At 41.0% G+C, this 18,903-nt stretch overlaps 1 protein-coding gene across 3 annotated transcripts in view; it reads left to right on the plus strand.

Annotated features, from left to right (window-relative positions):
- The first annotated feature begins 2,124 nt into the window (after positions 1 to 2,124).
- Positions 2,125 to 18,903, plus strand: part of ALDH1A2 (aldehyde dehydrogenase 1 family member A2) — a 120,068-nt gene continuing 103,289 nt past the window's right edge. Inside the window, exons 1-2 of one of the 3 annotated variants that reach the window (XM_069596392.1) lie at positions 2,154 to 2,556; positions 2,891 to 3,089. In XM_069596392.1, coding sequence (XP_069452493.1) covers positions 2,973 to 3,089 — 117 coding nt within the window. In that variant the 5' untranslated portion in view covers positions 2,154 to 2,556; positions 2,891 to 2,972. Of the gene's footprint in view, positions 3,090 to 18,903 lie in introns of all 3 variants that reach the window. The other 2 variants (XM_069596391.1, XM_069596393.1) reach the window with 2 other exon arrangements.

Here is an 18,903-nt window from a genome sequence, read left to right on the forward strand (position 1 = left end):
GCAATGGCACCCCACTCCAATACTCTTGCCTGGAAAATACCATGGACGGAGGAGCCTGGTGGGCTACAGTCCATGGGGTCGCTAAGAGTCGGACACGACTGAGTGACTTCACTTTCACTTTTCACTCTCATGCATTGGAGAAGGAAATGGCAACTCACTCCAGTGTTCTTGCCTGGAGAATCCCAGGGACAGGGGAGCCTGGTGGGCTGCCATCTATGGGGTCGCACAGAGTCGGACATGACTGAAGCGACTTAGCAGTAGCAGGAGAAGCCAAAAGATCCTTTCTGGCCCAAATAAGAAGGGAATCTGTTTATTGCTCTTCCTCACTAGGATTCCCAGGTGGTGCTAGTGGTAAAGAACCTGCCTGCCAATGCACGAGATATAATGAGACATGGGTTCAATCTCTGGGTTGGCAAGATCCCCTGGAGGAGGGCATGGCGATCCCCTCCAGTATTCTTGCCTGGAGAAACCCATGGACAGAGGAGCCCAGCTGACTGCAGTCCACAGGGTCACACAGAGTTGGACATGACTGAAGTGAGTTAGCATGCATGCACTGTTTAACAAATGCTGATAACTCTAACATGTCATTCCTTCCAGCCACGGTGATGGAACTGGAGTTAGCACACCAGAGTGGGGTCAAGGGTGAATATCCCCGTTTTATACTTTGAGGAGAATATAAATCAGTGGTTTCTGGTTTGCAACAGTCTTTCTTGATAATATTCATTCATCAGTTAATTTATACAATTTTCCCTTTTCTCTTCCTCAGAATCTTTTGATGACTTGTCCTTCTCAGTGTCTCGAGTTAAGGCCCTTACAGCCTTGAGGCAACTGCCTTGCCAGCCTCATCTGCTGCTTCTCCAGCACCACTGATGTCCCTAAAAAGCATTCACACATTTCCATGCCTTTGCTCTTGTGGACTCTTCTGCCTATTCTGTCCTCCTCTCCATGCTGAAGGCTGACCTTCCTTTTAAGGCCAACCTCCAAGGTCCATTTCCCCAGAGAGCTGGCCTCTTCCTTGGTGTGGCACCCAGATGGTGTTGTGGATGCTCTTTCCCCCCAGCCTCCCATAGTCATCTCTCTCTCCATGGGGGGTTTAAGCTCACTCTAGTGAGCTGTCTTATTTGTAACCCAGTCTCTACACCATGCCTTGCATCAGAAAGCACTCAAAACATGTTTGTAGAATTGTTCCACAGGCATCACTGATTTCCCTCGCTACAGACTTCTCCCTTTCTCAGATAACCTTAACTTTTTAATCTCTCAGTTGTATCTCTAACCCTCTAAGGTCTTCATCTATTTCATGAACATATACTGTTATTATTTAGGCATAATCTTTAGCCATTGAGATCCCCTGTGAACTGAAATCTCACTGCTTTCTCGGACCCTCAGCTAAGGTCCATAATTTCTCCAAACAAACAAAACACACATACACACACATACACACAACCCCAAATTCACTCTGGTAACTTAATATAGATATGTTGGGTTCTGAGAGGCTGGAAGTTATTTCTTCAGACCTAATACTGAAATGATACATTTAAGTCTATTTCTACTGTTAAGAACCAAGCAATAAATATAGGGCTGTTTTAGTTACTGAAAGTATCTAAGTCAGGATCTTTTCTGGTGGACACTTAACATCCAAAGAATCAGTAGACCTCTGTCAGGCTTACATTGAGAGTGCAAGTGACCTACAAAGGTCTTTTGATCTGGACCCTAGATTTAGACTAGGACCCCAAAGCCCATTCTGAGATGGGGGTCTCTGTGTTCCTGACGTAGACCTACATGCTGACCTCTAGAGTTCCAAAAACTAGATCTGTTGGAGCTTCGAAAAGGCTTAAATTAGGGAGCTCAACTCTAAAGGGGGCAGTTAAGTGAGAAGCCCAATGTCTGGCGACATGATAGCTGTTAACGTGGAGAACTAGTTGTATCCTTGTGCGTTTGGGGACGAGGAGAGTCCCTGTTTCCCTCTAGAAAGAGGTATCAGGAAGGACCACAAAAGCCAACGCAGCTTGCAACTACGAGGAGCAGCCCCGTCTTTCCAAGGCCCCATCTTCCCGGCGCAGCCCAGACCGCCCGGGGTGGTCCCGGCCAGCAGAGGGCAGCAGCTGGGCGGGAGAGTCCCGCCGAGGGCCGCGCGGCGTCGACAGGATCGCGGGGACACTCTTTTTGAGTAGTAGGGCGAGAAACTCGCTCATCACTACCCGTTCCCGACCCTGTGGCCACGGCGCACCTCGGGCCGCGTTTCGGGAAGTGGGTTGCGCGGGCACCCGGTAGCTGCGGAGGGCCCGGCGCCCTTGGCGGGAAGAGAGCGGAGGGAGTCCCGCGAGTCCCCGGGAGAGAAGGGGAGCCGGGCTTCCGCGGGTCCGGGGCGGGAGGGGATCTCTGTGCCGGCCGCAGCGTCGGTTGCCCCTTCCTTGGCCGGACCCCTCAGGGCCCGGGCTTCTCCCACCGACACCGCGTCCAGCTCTCGAGGCCGAGTAAGCGCCGGGCCGCTCCGGTCCCCTCGCCAGCCCCCCGCTCCGCTTCCAGGGCCGGGACGGGCGCCCGACATCGGCCAAGGTGTGCTTCCCGCCGACGCTGCCCCGGCCGGAGGGAGGCCAGTCCCGGGGGCTGAGCCCCGAGCGGCCGCGGTGCAGGTTTGCGCTCCCGCCGTCGAAGACTGCGGCGGCCGCGTGGGCTGGTCCCCGCGGTCGCGGGTGCTCAGGGCAAGGGGGGGGGCGGCGGGCGCACTTGACAGTGGGTCTCAAGCGTCCGAGCCGCGCGGCGCTGGGCGGCGGGCTTTATGTAAATCGGGGCTGCGCCGGGGCGTCCTAGGTAGGATGGACCAGCCCCCCGCGCCTCGGCCCTCACGTCCAATAAGAAGAGCCCCAGCTTGACACCTGCCTATATACAGGCGAGCGCGCCCCCGGCTCTCGGACCGCGCGCACAGCCCGCACTGCCCACGCCGCGGGCGAGCGAGACCTCGGCCCGCCCCCATGACTTCCAGCGAGATCGAGATGCCCGGCGAGGTGAAGGCCGACCCCGCCGCCCTCATGGCGTCCCTGCACCTCCTGCCGTCGCCCACGCCCAACCTCGAGATCAAGTACACCAAGGTAAGGCGCCACGGGGGGCCGGCCGTCCACGGAGACTTTCCAGAACCTTCCTTCCTCTCCGTGAGGACAGGGTGTGGGGCTGGGGTCTTCCGGGCCCAGCCCGTCGAGCCCGCGCAGCAGAGGGACACCCGGTCCTCGGCGTTGGGGCTTCTCAAGTCCCGCCGGGGTCTTGGGACGCGTCGGGGACTCGCCTCCGCCAGCCTGCCGCGCGGCGCTGAGAATCGCCGTCAACGGCTGCTGCCCAAACCGCGTCCGCCGCTGCCTCCTCGTCCGGTTCTCCGCTGCCTCCTCGTCCGGTTCTCCGGGCCCCGACTGCTGCGAGGAAGGCGTCGGCACCGCTTCCACTCCTCGAAGGGTACCCCGCCGGGTTGGCCGAGCAGCCTGTCCGTCTCTTCTCGGCCGTCCACCTTTAGGGGACCGTCTCGGGTACCCCGCAGCCCTAGCGGGGCACGGCCAGCGGCTGTCGCATAGGATCGTCCAGGCTCACAGCGCTACGGCCGCCTTTGCAGATTTCATGGAAACCTGGCCTCTGAGTACAGTAGATCCAATATCAGCGTTTTATTCGAATTTTGTAGGTAGTGGCAGTTTTCCTGGAAAACTTGAGAAGTCTTTAAATTCGTGCATATTAACGGGTTCGCTTTTGAACTGAAAAAAAAAAATTGCTTTTTATAACGAACTCTGACATCTCGGGTTACCCAAGCAGGAATTAATTTTTGTTGCACCGCAACATAAAAAGGAAATGCGTTCTCTACCTTAATGTAAATAGAATTTACTTTCCACAAATTGGACATAGAATAAAAGTATTGACTACACATACAGGGGAGGTTATGTTATGCCATTGGGGTGTGAGAGAGAAATAGATGCAATTTAAAATAATGTTTCTTGGAGTTCCTTTTACAGTTGTCTTGATTTTCTATTCCTTTCCGTTGATTTCTACTCCAGACATCGCCCATTCAACCTAAACGCATACTGCGCACACGCAACACGGTTAAACTTGTTTTCCATCATGCTTATTACGAGATAAACTGAATTTTGTCCAGGAACGAATTGTTTGGTTTTGTTTTAAGGATTGAAAGAGAAATATTTTTAAAAACCCAGCAATATTGAAATTTTACCCGCTGAATTATAGGATAAAAACCAGGGTGGCTCGTGTTTTGAATGCCAATTTAGATGGATTTAATGTACCTGTTAGCTTTTTAGATGGTGTGACAAATTTTTGAAAGTCTTTTTAATGAGAGATCATTAATGGTTACAACCATTTAGGCATTGTTTGCATAACAGTGGTGCCAGTGTGTGGCACTTCTCCGGGTTTAGGAACAAGCAAGGAAAGCATGTAGCATAAGAGTTGTTTTATGAGGGTCCCTAACCTCTTCAGGTTCTTTTTAAAAGGTTTCGGGATGGAAGAGCTGTGCTGGAGAGGGGACCTCAGATTTGGGACGGTTTGATTTTAGTCTTACTTTGGATTGAATTTTCCTCACAGCTCCTGAATGGAGCTTTAGGTTTGCAGTAGGTATCTAGGAATTTAATTTGGAAGCTTTTCCAGCTCTCTTTTTCTCTGACAACCCCGGCTTCCTTTTTTCTCTTGTTGTGCCCCAGTAGGAAAGACAACTGATTTATAGCTAATTGGAGCCTTTAATGTGGAGTCCTTTAGCTCAGGGGAGACTTTTATCCAGTATCCACTTTCCCAGTTATTACAAAGAAAAACAATCAGAAATGAAATAATGGATCGTAACTTGATTCTTTAATTTGTGGGGAGGAGGCACCTTATTTTTAGGCTTGACAAACAACCCTCATAAACATTGAGCAAAACTAATCTAAAGGCAAGGTCTTTTCACAAAACCTTGTAAAATCAGGTATCTGTGAACATTCCCAGCAGCTTTGCTCCTTGGCCCTTTAGTGAGACTTCTGAATTTTCTGAGACAAGTGGTATGGGCAAGCAGCATCTTTAACACGGAGAGCACAAGTTGCTCTTTTGATAGCCGAGGGTACTGGGCCGTGATTTTTTACTTAAAAGGAAAATAAGATTAATGGAGAGTTTTTTAAAAATTCACTTATCAAAATCGAGGGAAATTATACTAGTGATTTTAAGCAGAAGAATGAACAAGGTGCAATAGTTGGTCCTTTAGAATAGTGATACCACATTCATTAGGAATTTTTAAAAGGGCACTAGCTAAAATATTATTATGCTAGAGAGCTTGTTGAATAACACATAGGAAAGAAATACAGTATTTATGTCAGAAAATGGTACCAGATAAATATAGATGGGTCCTTAATAATTTTTGTCTTGTTAAATGAATAATTTATAGCTAATTGGATTCAATGTAATGAATAATTTTAGTGAAGGATATGTAACAATAGGATTTTAAAATATTATCTGGGGACAGTAGAATCATACTTACATGTAAATGGTTATATTTTGAGAATTTTAAGTACCATGCGTTCAGAAAACTTGCACTTGTGATGTTATTTTTTTTTTTACTTTTCACCATTTCTTTCTTCTTCTAAAAGTATTTTACATTTTTTATAAAAGAGGAGTAAAGGAGACCATAAGAAATAAAAGTTACTGCTGTTTGTCTGTCCAGTGAAAATGCTCCAAAATTAAAGTTCAATCCCCAAGAATGCTGAAAGGGCTAAACTCATGGTTTTGTATTGACTCTCAGGCAATTGCATCTAATTTTTAAACTAAGCCTATCTCTCTGAAATTCCAACACCCATTAAGGACTAATGATCAATAGTACCACTTTTGGAATATGTCTAATTTTATTTCCCTAATATAGCAAGCTAGACCCCCAACAAGTTTTAAAACTGATTCTTTTTAAAGGAATATGTTAAAACAAAAAAAAATTGCAGACTGTTAGTCAAGAAAGACTGATAACTCCACCAACATGAAGTAGCAAAGGGTTGGGGCCAGGAAAATGTACACTCTTTTCCTTATATCCTGAGAAGATTGCTTAATGGCTTGCACAGGAATGAGCGTGATTGTTTTTAGCTGTGCCTTTATGGATTAAAGATTTTTCTGAGTTGTTCCTGTTTTATCAGTCTGATTGTTAAATTTTTGTATATTTGAATATATTGTAGGAGTATACTCATGATAAAATCAAGGCTTGCACTTTGCTGACTGCCCCTAACTTCAGGGAAGATCTCTTCCAGATTCCCAGACCTTTGGAAAATTTCGGACTGTGTCCCACCCCTACCTTCTCTATTGTCCCTATCATCTTTTCTGGCTATACTAGTCCCTCCTTCCCCCAACTCCCCACTACACACACACACACACACACACACACACACACACACACACACAATCATTGTGCCATCTCTCTGTTGATCACTTTTTCAATGAAAGTTTATGCCCATAACGAACACTACCGTAAAGAGTAGTGTTTTGTTTTAGTAGTAGTTTTATTTTCCTTCAGGATTTGACACTGTGGAGAGCTAGGACATAGGGAAGAAGAGGGTTATGGAACTGACCCACTGAACTAGAAGAGAAAAAAAAAATAGGCAATGAACTGAAAATTAGAGCTAATGTGCATTGGGCAACTATTATTTATTCTTTTATTCATTTAGCAACCTTTTCTTGAACATCTACTGTTTTCTGGGATCAATTTCAATTCAGTTCAAAGACTTTTTAAGTGGCTGTCTTCCCGTAATAGTGCTTTTCATTACACTGGTCAGGCTCTGGAAGAAACATCGAACGAACTCCTAGGAGCTTAGGGTCTTTTTAGAAAGATGGAATGCCAAATTTTGGTTATCAGCATGGCAGTACTTCAGTAGATCAATGTAATAATAACAATAATGATAACATTTATAATGCCACTTACATTGTGATGGAGCCTAACAGCTTACCTAGCACTTTCATGTATATGTTAGATCCTTGAAAAACCTTTTGAAGGACACAGAGTAGGAAGAAATAGGGATAATTGATAAGGAAGACCTTGGCCTTGATTTATGAAAAATTGATAGAGCTTGCCTCACCATACACTTTGCTTTTCCTAACAGTCTCATACTTTTTTTTTTTTTTTGAGAAAAAGTTTAAATCTTTATTTTTATGTGTTGCTCCTGTTGGAAACATGGAGAGAATATGAACTAGTCAACTCCTCTTAAGAAGGAACTCCTTTTTGTGACCTTTGATTTCCTGACTTTAAATGACTATTTTTGCTATTTCTATGAGTTTGTGGGGTTTTTTTTAGGTCTAGGGCGGGTTCTTATCTATCCCAGGGATTCTCTCTTTAAGGTTTGGTTATTTCTAAACCTCTAATCAAGATTGTCTTCTTGATCCTAAGTTGTTCATCAATTTTCATGTTTATAGGAGACCTCGGGTTTTCAAAAATATACTTTTTCATAATTGGACAGCTTTCTCATGTTTGTATCATCTCCATTTAACCCAGGGAAGCTAAAAAACTTTATTGTAGGACTTGAATTAGATAATTTTTCTGAGTTCTGCCTGATGCCTTCTGTTAAATAGGCAGGAATCATATGGAATCTTGCTGAAGTGCTTCTGTCCTTTATTTCTATAAAAAGAGAAATTATAGTTTTTCTGTATGAAAAAAAGCCTTCTGAGGAACGTGTTCTGTGAGGTCTGATTTTCTTGCAGCCTGGTTTGAGAGAAGCCAGGCGTGCACAGGGAGTTCTCTTTCATGTTAGACGATGATTAACCTGATGATCGATCCATGACCAAAACAAAAATATCTCAAATATCAACATATACAGTTTTCTCTCAAGTCTTTCTCAGTTGGATAATGGAATACAAATATTGATGTCTATTTTTTTTCTTTTAGTTAGTGACAGCTTGTTGGGGTCAGCACACTGTAGACTTTCTGCTTGATTTTATAAATAAAGTTTTATTGGAACACATCCACAACCATTCATTTACACAAAGTATCTGTGGCTGTTACTATAATGGCAGAGTCAGGTAGTTACAACAGCACTGTATGGCCCACATTAAGTTTACAAGCCCTTGACTTACTTAGAAAAAAGAAAGGCTCTCGGTTAAAAATAGGCCCTTGTTCAAATCTAGGTCAGATTTGTAATTCTTAGTGCTGTGCACGTTTAACGTTTATTCACCTCGTAGTGCCAAGTAACGGTGCCAGATTCTGGAGATGGACTAATAAGCAACGTATGAATGGTGTCTCCTCTCAGGGAGTTTCTTCACTGAGTGTCAATTTCTACATCTGTCAAAACTGAGGTAATAGTAATACCTACCCTACATGATGGTTGTTGTCAGGACTGAGCAAGTGTGTAAAAGTAAGTGGCATATAATGACAGTCAGCCAAAGTCTAGGTCCATTTCATTTTGGGGAAGTGATGAATATATTTTTGCTTCAAATTGATGAATGTCCATTTTAAGGAAGATTGGAATTGTATAGTCAACAGCTGTTTTCTGTTTTCTGAAACAGTCCATTGTTTACTAATTAGTCATAAGGGTTTAATATTCTCGGTAGCTGTGGAATCATTATATGTTTACACTGGATTTTTATCAGATGGGACCCCTTGGAGGTTTCCCTGTCAAGGACTTCTCTTTACTAAAAAGTTACTGAATCAAACAATTTCCAGCCAGGATTTTAGTAATCAAATTAGTTATCTGACACGTGTGCCAAAACTCTGCATCGACATGCCTTTTATACCCAGTCCTGAATGTCAGATGGCAAAGAGTCATTTCTGGTGTTTTGAGTAGCTTAAAGAAAGATCATGTCAAGTTGTTGGTGCATAAATCTGGGAAGTATGACAGCATAGGAGGACATTCTCAGGAGGTGGATGCCTTTTGAAATGGAAAATAATCTTAGTTTATACAATTTAAAATTAAAGAGCCTTTCAGTGGTCCTGATTTCCCAGTTTGGGGGCACTTCATCCTCCAAACAATAAAAGCACCACATAGTGACTGTTTTGAATTAATTTCAAAGCCAGTCATTTCCCCTTAGACAGCAAACCAATGCATAGAAATGATTGCCATAATGTCACCTTGGTTAATTTTTAATTGCCTTTTCAGACCTGTCTTTGTGCTTTATTCCATTTTACCTTTCAGATATATGAGATAACCCAAATTGTGAATTTCTTATCTCTGGCGTTTTTCTATTTCTAGTTTGTCTGCTTGCAAGATGGTAGAGTTATGTTTAAATTGTTTCCCTTCCAAATCTTAATGGTTTATTTACAACAACTTTCTGTTTTATCGCATAATTTGAAAACACTTCCAGCCTTTGAAAATTCCAGTTGGAATAATAATCAAGTGCTTTCACCATCTAGACTTTAGCTGGGTTCACAACAAACTAGCCTGGGGCTAAACACAGGGGTTTATTGAATTCTGTAGAATGTGGTTAAAAATTAGAATGTCTGTGAGTGAATACTCTAATTTTTATTATAGAAGGAAGCTTTCCTTTTATTTCAGTTCAGCTCTGTTGCCTCCAGAAGTAGATATCTGCTCTGTTTCCTTTTCTTACCACAGTCTGACCTTTGGAGAGCCAGAGTTGCAATTTCTTTATTTCTAGATCTCTGGAAAGATAAAACCTATTGTCCAGTTGAAAGTGGAAAACACCTTATTTAGACAGAATTGAGGGTATCATGGGTACCAAAACAGTTTCCAATATTGATTATAAATTATGGAGAAAAAGTAAAAATAATTAAATATTATATTTTATACACTTTCTTCTATATGATTTTAGTTTTTCTAACCTGTCTTTGGATTTCAAGTCCAGTGACTCTTTGGATTTTGCCCCAGGTCATTTCTAGGGATTTCTAAGAGATTAAGCTTGGTCAAAAAATGGTATAAGCAATATGTCTCTTCCCACAGAAAGGATGGAGCCTACCTCCAGGTGAGTAGATCTGCCAAAGTAGTGTGAATTTAATAAACTCACTACGAGGCAGAAATCACCTGTTTCCCTCCTCCTGCAACCCCCATCATTGACTAACACCAAACATATGGACTGAGGTACGTGTAGTGCTGGAGGGTTTAGAGGGAAAGAAAGGGGGATGTAAGAAGACCTTGACTGGGAAGACAGAATTATGAATTATCTCCACAGATCAACAGAGGATAACATAAAGTCTTATTTCATGAGGTGTGAGAAATGGACTCCCTCACTGAATCCTTTTTGGGTGGAAATCAGGAAATAGTATGAGACTGATTGGCTGAACATGAAAGCAGTGAATTCTCTATATTTTAGAGCCTGATAATCAATGTACCAATATAACTTGATTTTCACAGGGAAGGTTATCTAATTGCATTACTCAGGGTTATTTTTATTTTTATCTGCAGCCAGAGCTCACCCTTTTGCTTTCCTGAATTTATTTACTTATCATCATTTATTCATCAGACATTTATTAGAGCCTCTTGTGTCCAAAGCATTGTTAGTCACTGTCTGGCATGAAAAGATACATAGATGTGTGCATTGTCCTGAAGAGGCTAGAGAGGATTCCTGCTTGGGTGTGTGATGAGAACATGAACACCAATAACTGGCGCATGATCAGGTCAGTTCAGTCGCTCAGTCGTGTCCGACTCTCTGCGACCCCATGAATCGCAGCATGCCAGGCCTCCCTGTCCATCACCAACTCCCGGAGTTCACTCAGACTCACGTCCATCGAGTCCGTGATGCCATCCAGCCGTCTTATCCTCTGTCGTCCCCTTCTCCTCCTGCCCCCAATCCCTCCCAGCATCAAAGTCTTTTCTAATGAGTCAACTCTTCGCATGAGGTGGCCAACGTACTGGAGTTTCAGCTTTAGCATCATTCCTTCCAAAGAAATCCCAGGGCTGATCTCGTTCAGAATGGACTGGTTGGATCTCCTTGCAGTCCAAGGGACTCTCAAGAGTCTTCTCCAACACCACAGTTGAAAAGCATCAATTCTTTGGCTCTCAGCCTTCTTCACAGTCCAACTCTCACATCCATACATGACCACAGGAAAAACCATAGCCTTGACTAGACGGACCTTAGTTGGCAAAGTAATGTCTCTGTGGCGCATGATAGAAGATACTGAATTCTTGACAGGAATGCACTTGAAGCACCATGATGATTCAAAAGAAGAGATGTTTCAGGCTCAGCACATCAGCAGCATTTTGTATTCTTAGACGTACTTGAGAGGAGATCAGATACTTCAGTCATACAGGAGAGTGTAGCCGATATAACAAACGTGTATATATTTACCCAGGTTTCTTTGCTCTTAACTATTTGTGCTATTTGCTTCTAATCTTTTTCAAGAAATACATTGATGGTCTACCTGTGAACTTCTCCCAATCCCCTCTCTCCTTTCCTTTCTTCCTCAGAGGTATTTGGCATCTATCTTTCTCACTGGTATATGTCCATACACACATATTAATAAATGATGTGTACTATTGTCTCACATTCTAAACCTGTTAATATAAATGGTACCATACCATGCCAAAGTTATGACCAACCTAGACAGAATATTAAAAAGCAGAGACATTACTTTGCCAACAAAGGTCTGTCTAGTCAAGGCTGTGGTTTTTCTAGTATTGTAGTTGTAGTAGTTTAGTCGCTCAGTCGTGTCCGACTCTCTGTGACCCCATGAATCACAGCACGCCAGGCCTCCCTGTCCATCACCAGCTCCCGGAGTTCACTCAGATTCATGTCCGTCGAGTCAGTGATGCCATCCAGCCATCTCATCTCATCCTCTGTCGTCCCCTTCTCCTCCTGCCCCCAATCCTTCCCAGCATCGGAGTCTTTTCCAATGAGTCAAGTCTTCACATGAGGTGGCCAAAGTGTTGGAGTTTCAGCTTTAGCATCATCCCTTCCAAAGAAATCCCAGGGCTGATCTCCTTCAGAATGGATCAGTTGGATCTCCTTGCAGTCCAAGGGACTCTCAAGAGTCTTCTCCAACACCACAGTTGAAAAGCATCAATTCTTCGGCTCTCAGCCTTCTTCACAGTCCCACTCTCACATGGATGTATAAAGAAAGTTGAGCACCAAAGAATTGATGCTTTTGAACTGTGGTGTTGGAGAAGACTCTTGAGAGTCCCTTGGACTGCAAGGAGATCCAACCAGTCCATCCTAAAGGAAATCAGTCCTGAATATTCATTGGAAGGACTGATGTTGAAGCTGAAACTCCAGTACTTTGGCCACCTGATGCGAAGAGCTGACTCATTTGAAAAGATCCTGGTGCTGGTAAAGACTGAAGGCAGGAGGATAAGGGGACAACAGAGGATGAGATGGTTGGATGGCTTCACCGACTCAATGGACGAGTTGGTGATGGCCAGGGAGGCCTGGCGTGCTGCAGTCCGTGGGGTCGCAAAGAGTTGGGCATGACTGAGCGACTGAACTTAACTGAATTATGCCATATATATTCTTTGCAGTTTGCTTTATTGGCTTAGCATAGTGTTTTCAAGATTCATTCATGTTGTTGGATATACCTGTAATTCATTCATTGTCATTGTTTCATAGTATTCCATTATTTGAGTATACCCAATTTTTAATTTATTCTACTATTAACATGTAAGATACTGCCAGCATTTTGCTATTCCAGTAAACATTCTTAAGCATATCTCCTTATCTGCCTGGGTGAGAAACCTTCTAGAATATATACTTAGAGTGATATTGTTGACTCTTGGATATATCTACAGCTTTATCAGGGCTTGACAAATATTTGTCCAACACATTATACTAGTTTCCATTGCCATCAGCAGTATATCAAAGTCCCCATTGCTCTATATCCTTGCTTGTACTTGGAGTTCCCATACTTCCTGAATTCTGCCAACCTGCTGAATGCAAAATGTTATCTCATTGCTGTTCTAATTTGCATCACATGATTTCTTGTGAGGTTGAACATCTTTTCATATGTTTGTTGGCCATTTGGCTTTCCACCTTTGTGAATTGGCTAGTATATCATTTGCTCATTTCTGTTTCTATATATGTGTGTTTTTACTGATTTGTAGCAATTTTTATATATACCCAATTATAATCCTTTGACAGTTACATACTCTGTGAACATTTTCTTCCCCTTTGTGCTTATTCTTCCTTCTCCTTTTTTTGGTATAACTAGAAGAGGATTTTCTGTCTTTTTCCTATTATGCTTAGTAATTTTGAACTTGCTCTTTAAGAAACTTATTCCAGGTTTTTCAAGACATTCTTCTATATAGTTTTCTGAAAGTTTATTTTTATTATTACAAATTTTACCTTTTGCATTTGTGTCTTAATTCATCTATAATTGGTATTTGTTTGTATATAATGATACAGATAAATGTTAAGGATGAACACTGTAACATAGAGGAAAATCAAACAATATTACTGTATAAAGAAAGTTAAAACTGTATTCTATGCAATTTTGGACTAAGATTAAGAGGTCCAGAATTCTTCACTGTGTGCCCTTTGTGTTTGGAACTGGAGAAAAATGGAAAGGTGATGGTTACTATAACGTGAAAACCAACATCTAATAGATCTTTTTCTTGATTAACTGATTCAGTACTGTGCTTCATCCTATTAGTTTAGAGAATTTAAATTATTCCTTCGTGCTGGGCTTGAAAATAACATCACTTTATTTTTTGTTAATATTTGAGCTCATTGTGTTTTAAACTCAAAGCTGGTGTTACACATTCACCATTGTATTTGGATTTCGTCAGTTATTTGATCCATGCATGTGTGCCTCTAATTCTAAAGAACCAACTGAAGAATGAAATTCTCCAACCCTAAAACTGGATCTAGTCCTTCTAGGCATCTTATGTATGTAATACCTAACGGAGTTGGCTCAACACTTATTAATTTTTAGCATGAGTATGATCTCTGAAAGTCCTTGTTACTTGTTTGTACTGCTACTAAAATGTGCAGTTTTTGCCTTGTATTATATTTTTCTGTGTACTCGTCTACTCTTAATCTGTACTAGATTATAAACTTTTATTCATGTTGGTATGTGGAAGCCTCTAATTTAGTGTCTTACAGTATAAATGAATGCTTAGAAAGTATTTGTTGAGTGAATACTTGTTATATTTTATCACTGATAGCTACTAATAGCAATGAATTATCTTTTGATTAATACTTTCTTAATTAACATATTATCCTTTCATTAGTAATACTACAGTTTCCAAAGTACTTTCACAGTGATTACTTTTAATGATTGTGGCAGTCCTATTATGTGACTATTCTGTTAACATCCCATTTTATAAATGGTACAATCAAGCATATTAACGTTAATTAATTTTAGCTGTAGGTGGCTCTTCTAAGCCTCAAATAATCCTTTTCCTTCCCTCCTCATAACAAGAACAAGCACAAAAACCACAACAAAGACCAAATAATAATAATAATAATAATTGAATTATTAGCCTAAAGCTCTGCTAAATATTTTACAAGATAATCCCAAACCCAGTTCTCTGACTATAAATCCCAACCTTAAGTCCAGTTGGTATTGCCATAGCTATCATCAGCCACAATTTCTGCCTGACATAAAGATGAGAGACTGTGTTCAAACAAACAGTTGATGCAATCAACGTTTGGGGTATGAGTCACCTGGGTAGATGTGATTCCATAGGCTATGGGAAAGAATTGTATTTTTGGATTCTCACTGGTTGGCTAAGTTACACACGGCCCGTAATAACACCTGCTTGTTTGTTTTTTCAGTCAAAAAGTGCTTTTCTTTGGTATGGTTATTTCAGATCCACTTGGGAGTGAGGATTAATGAGACTGTTGAAAGTGAATATATTTCACAGTCTTTCAGATTTTTCTCTCCCACTATGAATAAGCCATCACTTTGTGTTACTTGACTGTAAACGGTGTGGGAGAGGCACTTGACTTAGAAAGAGCAGGGTGGATATGTTGTATCTTGCCTTTTACAAGCAACCATTTCTCGCTAAGACTTGACTTGTTTGGATCCATCTATTCCATGTCACTTCAGCAGGGATGCAGAATAGAGAAATAAAGTGCAGTTTTCAAATTACAACAGAGTTTCGGTGACAGAAGTTGGTAGTGATTGGGATACACAATTAATGTTTCGTTGGAAATGGCTCAGAAATCCTATCTAAAGAAACAACTGTCAAGTTATTGCGCTTAAGCCAGGTTATAATCTCCAGACTTCTGTCTTCACTTTTAGAGAGAAAGCATTTCTCTTTATCCGCTACTTCCCAGCCAGACACCCCTTCTTCTTTCCATTTTCATCTCCTTTAAAATTTTTTACACATTTGTGCTTCTCTTCTCCTTCCCAAAGTATTCCTCTCAGACAAACCCTTGATGACCCTCATTCCTTGGTTAGACTCATTTACCTGTTTTCATAAAAATGGTTAGTTGTGCCTGGGAACCTTTGTAGTCAGCTCTTCCAGCTGTTGGCCTGAATGGTCCCTAGGGAGACCAGAAGCAATGAACCTGGAATAACCACATTTGACTTCTGTGAGCCCTCTTGAGAATTTAGTAATTACTTAATGGATTGAATTGGTGACATATACTATTCCAGATAACAGCCTAGGTTGCATTAAATTAACCTTCACAAATGGGTATTTATTAGGTACTCTTAAAAGACTACACGTGTTGGCTGTAATTGCGCTTCCATGTTTCTCCATGCTGATAGGTATTTGTACCCTGTGAAAAATTTCTCAGATGAGAGCCTGGGTGGTGGCTGTAGCCACTTAGTGATATGTGTCATTGTGTTCAGCGCATTGAGCATAAATCCTGTCTTGTAAACAGCAGGAAGACTAATGAGGTTTGCCCACATTCTGGTATCATTACCGGGAATTCCAACAGAGAAGAAATAAAGAAAAGTACATATAATGCAGTGGTTTTTTGGAACTCCTTATGATCCAAATTAAGGAGAGAGATGATTGCTCAACATTAAGCATAGACATGTATGTACAAATATGAGTACATAAACTACATTTAGCTAAAAAAGAAACCAACATTCTGCTTTTATGAACACTGGTAAAGTCAGTGACTTGGTTCTACAGAGAGCTAATGAAGAGCTTATTTATGAGTGTCTTTAATTGTGAGAGTGTAGTGGGATAGCTATTGAAATAATGCAGCTGCTAAAATGATAGCACAGTTTTTGCTTTCTCAGAACTCATCATCATTACAGCCAGCTAAAATCTCACATCATTTTTTTGTCTTACAATTTTTGAAGTGATTCTTCCTGTTATTTTTATAGTCACAAATGACTTCTCAACACAATTTCTGAACACAAAGGGAGAAACCTTTCACATGTGTTTTTTAAGATTTATTTCAGATCTTTATTATTACTGCTGTATATAACTTGTGTGTTTGATAATGTCACATCAAGGGATCCGACTATTACTTATTGCCTAGGCTACTTCTTGGATTCAGATTTTCATAAAAACTTATCATTGCAGCTTTGGCACAAAGTATGGTCCAACACATCTTTGCGTTTGTATAAATGCATACATACATGGATGAATACTGTTAATAGAAAATAATATTGTCTGATCCATTTGCAGAGTTACTAATAGACAAAAATCTGGGACTAGAAAGTGAATTCCAGGGTAAAGTGTTTTGAAATAAATAGCTTTCTCTCTTTAGAGAAAACATGTGCATATTCCCTCTCTCTCCCTCCCTCCCTCCTTCTGTCTCTCTTTCTCTAATGGAAAAATCCCCTCCTCCACTCCCGCTTACTTGTCCCTTTCGTTGAAATAGAAGCCCCTCAGGTATGCTGTAGAGTAGTGAACAAGGCAGGGGACTCTGCACTAGAAGATCTATGTTCTGGTCCCAGCTCTGCCAGGGATGTGTGCTCGTTTAGCAGTTTCTTGTATATGTAGGCACACAGTAAATACACCCTGAATTACTGAATGAACAAATTAATCACTTATTGAGTGCTTCCTTCTATACCAGACTCTGAAAATGTTTTGTGATACTGATTAAGTTACTTAAATTCCTTGGACCAAACTTTTATTACTTATAAAGTGATAGGACAGAATGAGATGCCTATTTACTAACCCATGTAGTACTTACAAATATGACTAGATGAGTCGTAAGATTTCTTCATCCCACCGTGACTCTTCAGAACTCTTTAATTTCCTGGATCCCAATTTGGGATTATGAGATCAGAAGGAAAATACCAAACTTGTTTGTACATCCAGTTACAGGCTTTCTGGGACCCCAGATTTTCACTCAGAACAGTGGTTGTAAAAAATATTTTCCCAAGGATGTCCTTATAATTACCAAAAAGTAGTCCATAGAAGTTTCTGTTAATGACTCTAGTTATATAAATGAGTGATTAGCAGTGTCATAAAGATCCACTGGAAATTCGATTAGTAACTCCCAAGAGAATTCTTCCTTAAAGTCTTAGGGAACATTGATTTTAATACTTGGTAATGATGGTAGGAAAAAAGGGCTTGTTGGCACTTTTCTGCCAAAGGATTTTGGCAGCTTCTCTGTCAACCTCAGCTCATGAAAACCACAGTGGGTCGGGTAAACTGTGTGGAGAGGGAACTTGTCAGAAGCTTACAGCTTTTCACTTGAGTCTAATAGAGACTTAGCACTTTGCAGGTCAGGGCCACTGCTATTTGTCTCTGACCCAAGAGATCTGGAGTTCTTCACATCAAAACCACATCTTGCGGAGCAGAGATCAAACGTAGGAAGGTAAGGATTCTGCCAGTGATTTATCATGCCAGGGAGAGTGATCAGGCCATATGGGGCTGCTGCAAATGAAGTTGACATTCCGGCAGTTTCTCTTATAAGTCTCACATGTAGTTGTGGCTAGTTTTCCTTGTAGAGGAATTCCGGGTCAAGTGGCAGCTTTCAGTGGCATTTCTTAGCAAGCCTTAACCCCAACATGAGATTTATTTCAAAATCACATCCTAGCAAGACTTTTCTTATATTTTATGTAAATAGCAAAAAGGAATTTCTTCACCAAATATTGAAGGTTAACTTGAGCTTTTCATTTGATGTCTCCTCCGTCCACCCCTTTTCTGGGATGATAACTATTTTGAAAAAGAAAAAAGAAAGAAAAATTAAGGTGATTTTAGGTCTACAAAAAAAAATTGCTTTCTAAATATTAGATGTGACTTTAAGATAATGAAATTGACTCTATAAGGTATCCTCAACTAGGCTCATTAATTCACATTTTATTAACTCAGGACTTTTAGGAATGAATTACTACAAATATGACAATTTAATTCTCAGGGTAGGGAAGGCATCAGGCATACAGACCTTTCTGTATATTTGTAATGACCAAGAGCAAAGAAGAATTTAATACAAAATAGATATAATTATGTTTGAAAAAATTTGCTGACATTTAAGTTGTGGACAAATATTTTAACTGAAAGAAAAAAAATCTAGTAACTGTGCACTATTTATTTTCATCAACAGACACATGAAAATAGTTGTGCGATATAAAATTCAGCTTGTTGCTTGTTTACCGTCACAAGCAAATGTTTAGTCTCTTGTGGAAAAAACACTCATTTATTGGTTCAAAGACCTCTCCAACCTTAGGATGTACACTGGGCCGTTTCAAGCTCCTCTTTGCACAGAATGTTTGCTTTGTAACATAATGAGATGAGATTGGTCGTTAAATGTAGTAGTTTGTGACACTAACTTCTAATTCAACTGAAGATATTATTTGTCCCTTTTGTGTTTTACTTTTTATAAATGAGAAAAATTACCATAAATGAAATGGGCTTTAGTGGTTAGAACTAGGTCTCATCCTGTAGTCAGAATTCAGTTGATTTCCTGAGGTATCTGTTTATTAGCTGGGAATTATTATTCTGACTGATGAAGTACTTCAGATCTGCAGGAAGCAAGTTTAAATATAATATATAATAATAACATGGACTATCTCCCAGTTTTCATCCTTGGAATGTGTACAACATCCATGAAAACCTGGTAGGGTCACCAGGTAAAATATAGGGCATCTAGTTAAATTTGAATTGTTGATATATAATGAATACTTTC

The sequence above is a fragment of the Ovis canadensis genome, chromosome 7 (genome assembly GCF_042477335.2).
Source record: "Ovis canadensis isolate MfBH-ARS-UI-01 breed Bighorn chromosome 7, ARS-UI_OviCan_v2, whole genome shotgun sequence".
Classification (NCBI taxonomy): Eukaryota; Metazoa; Chordata; class Mammalia; order Artiodactyla; family Bovidae; genus Ovis; species Ovis canadensis.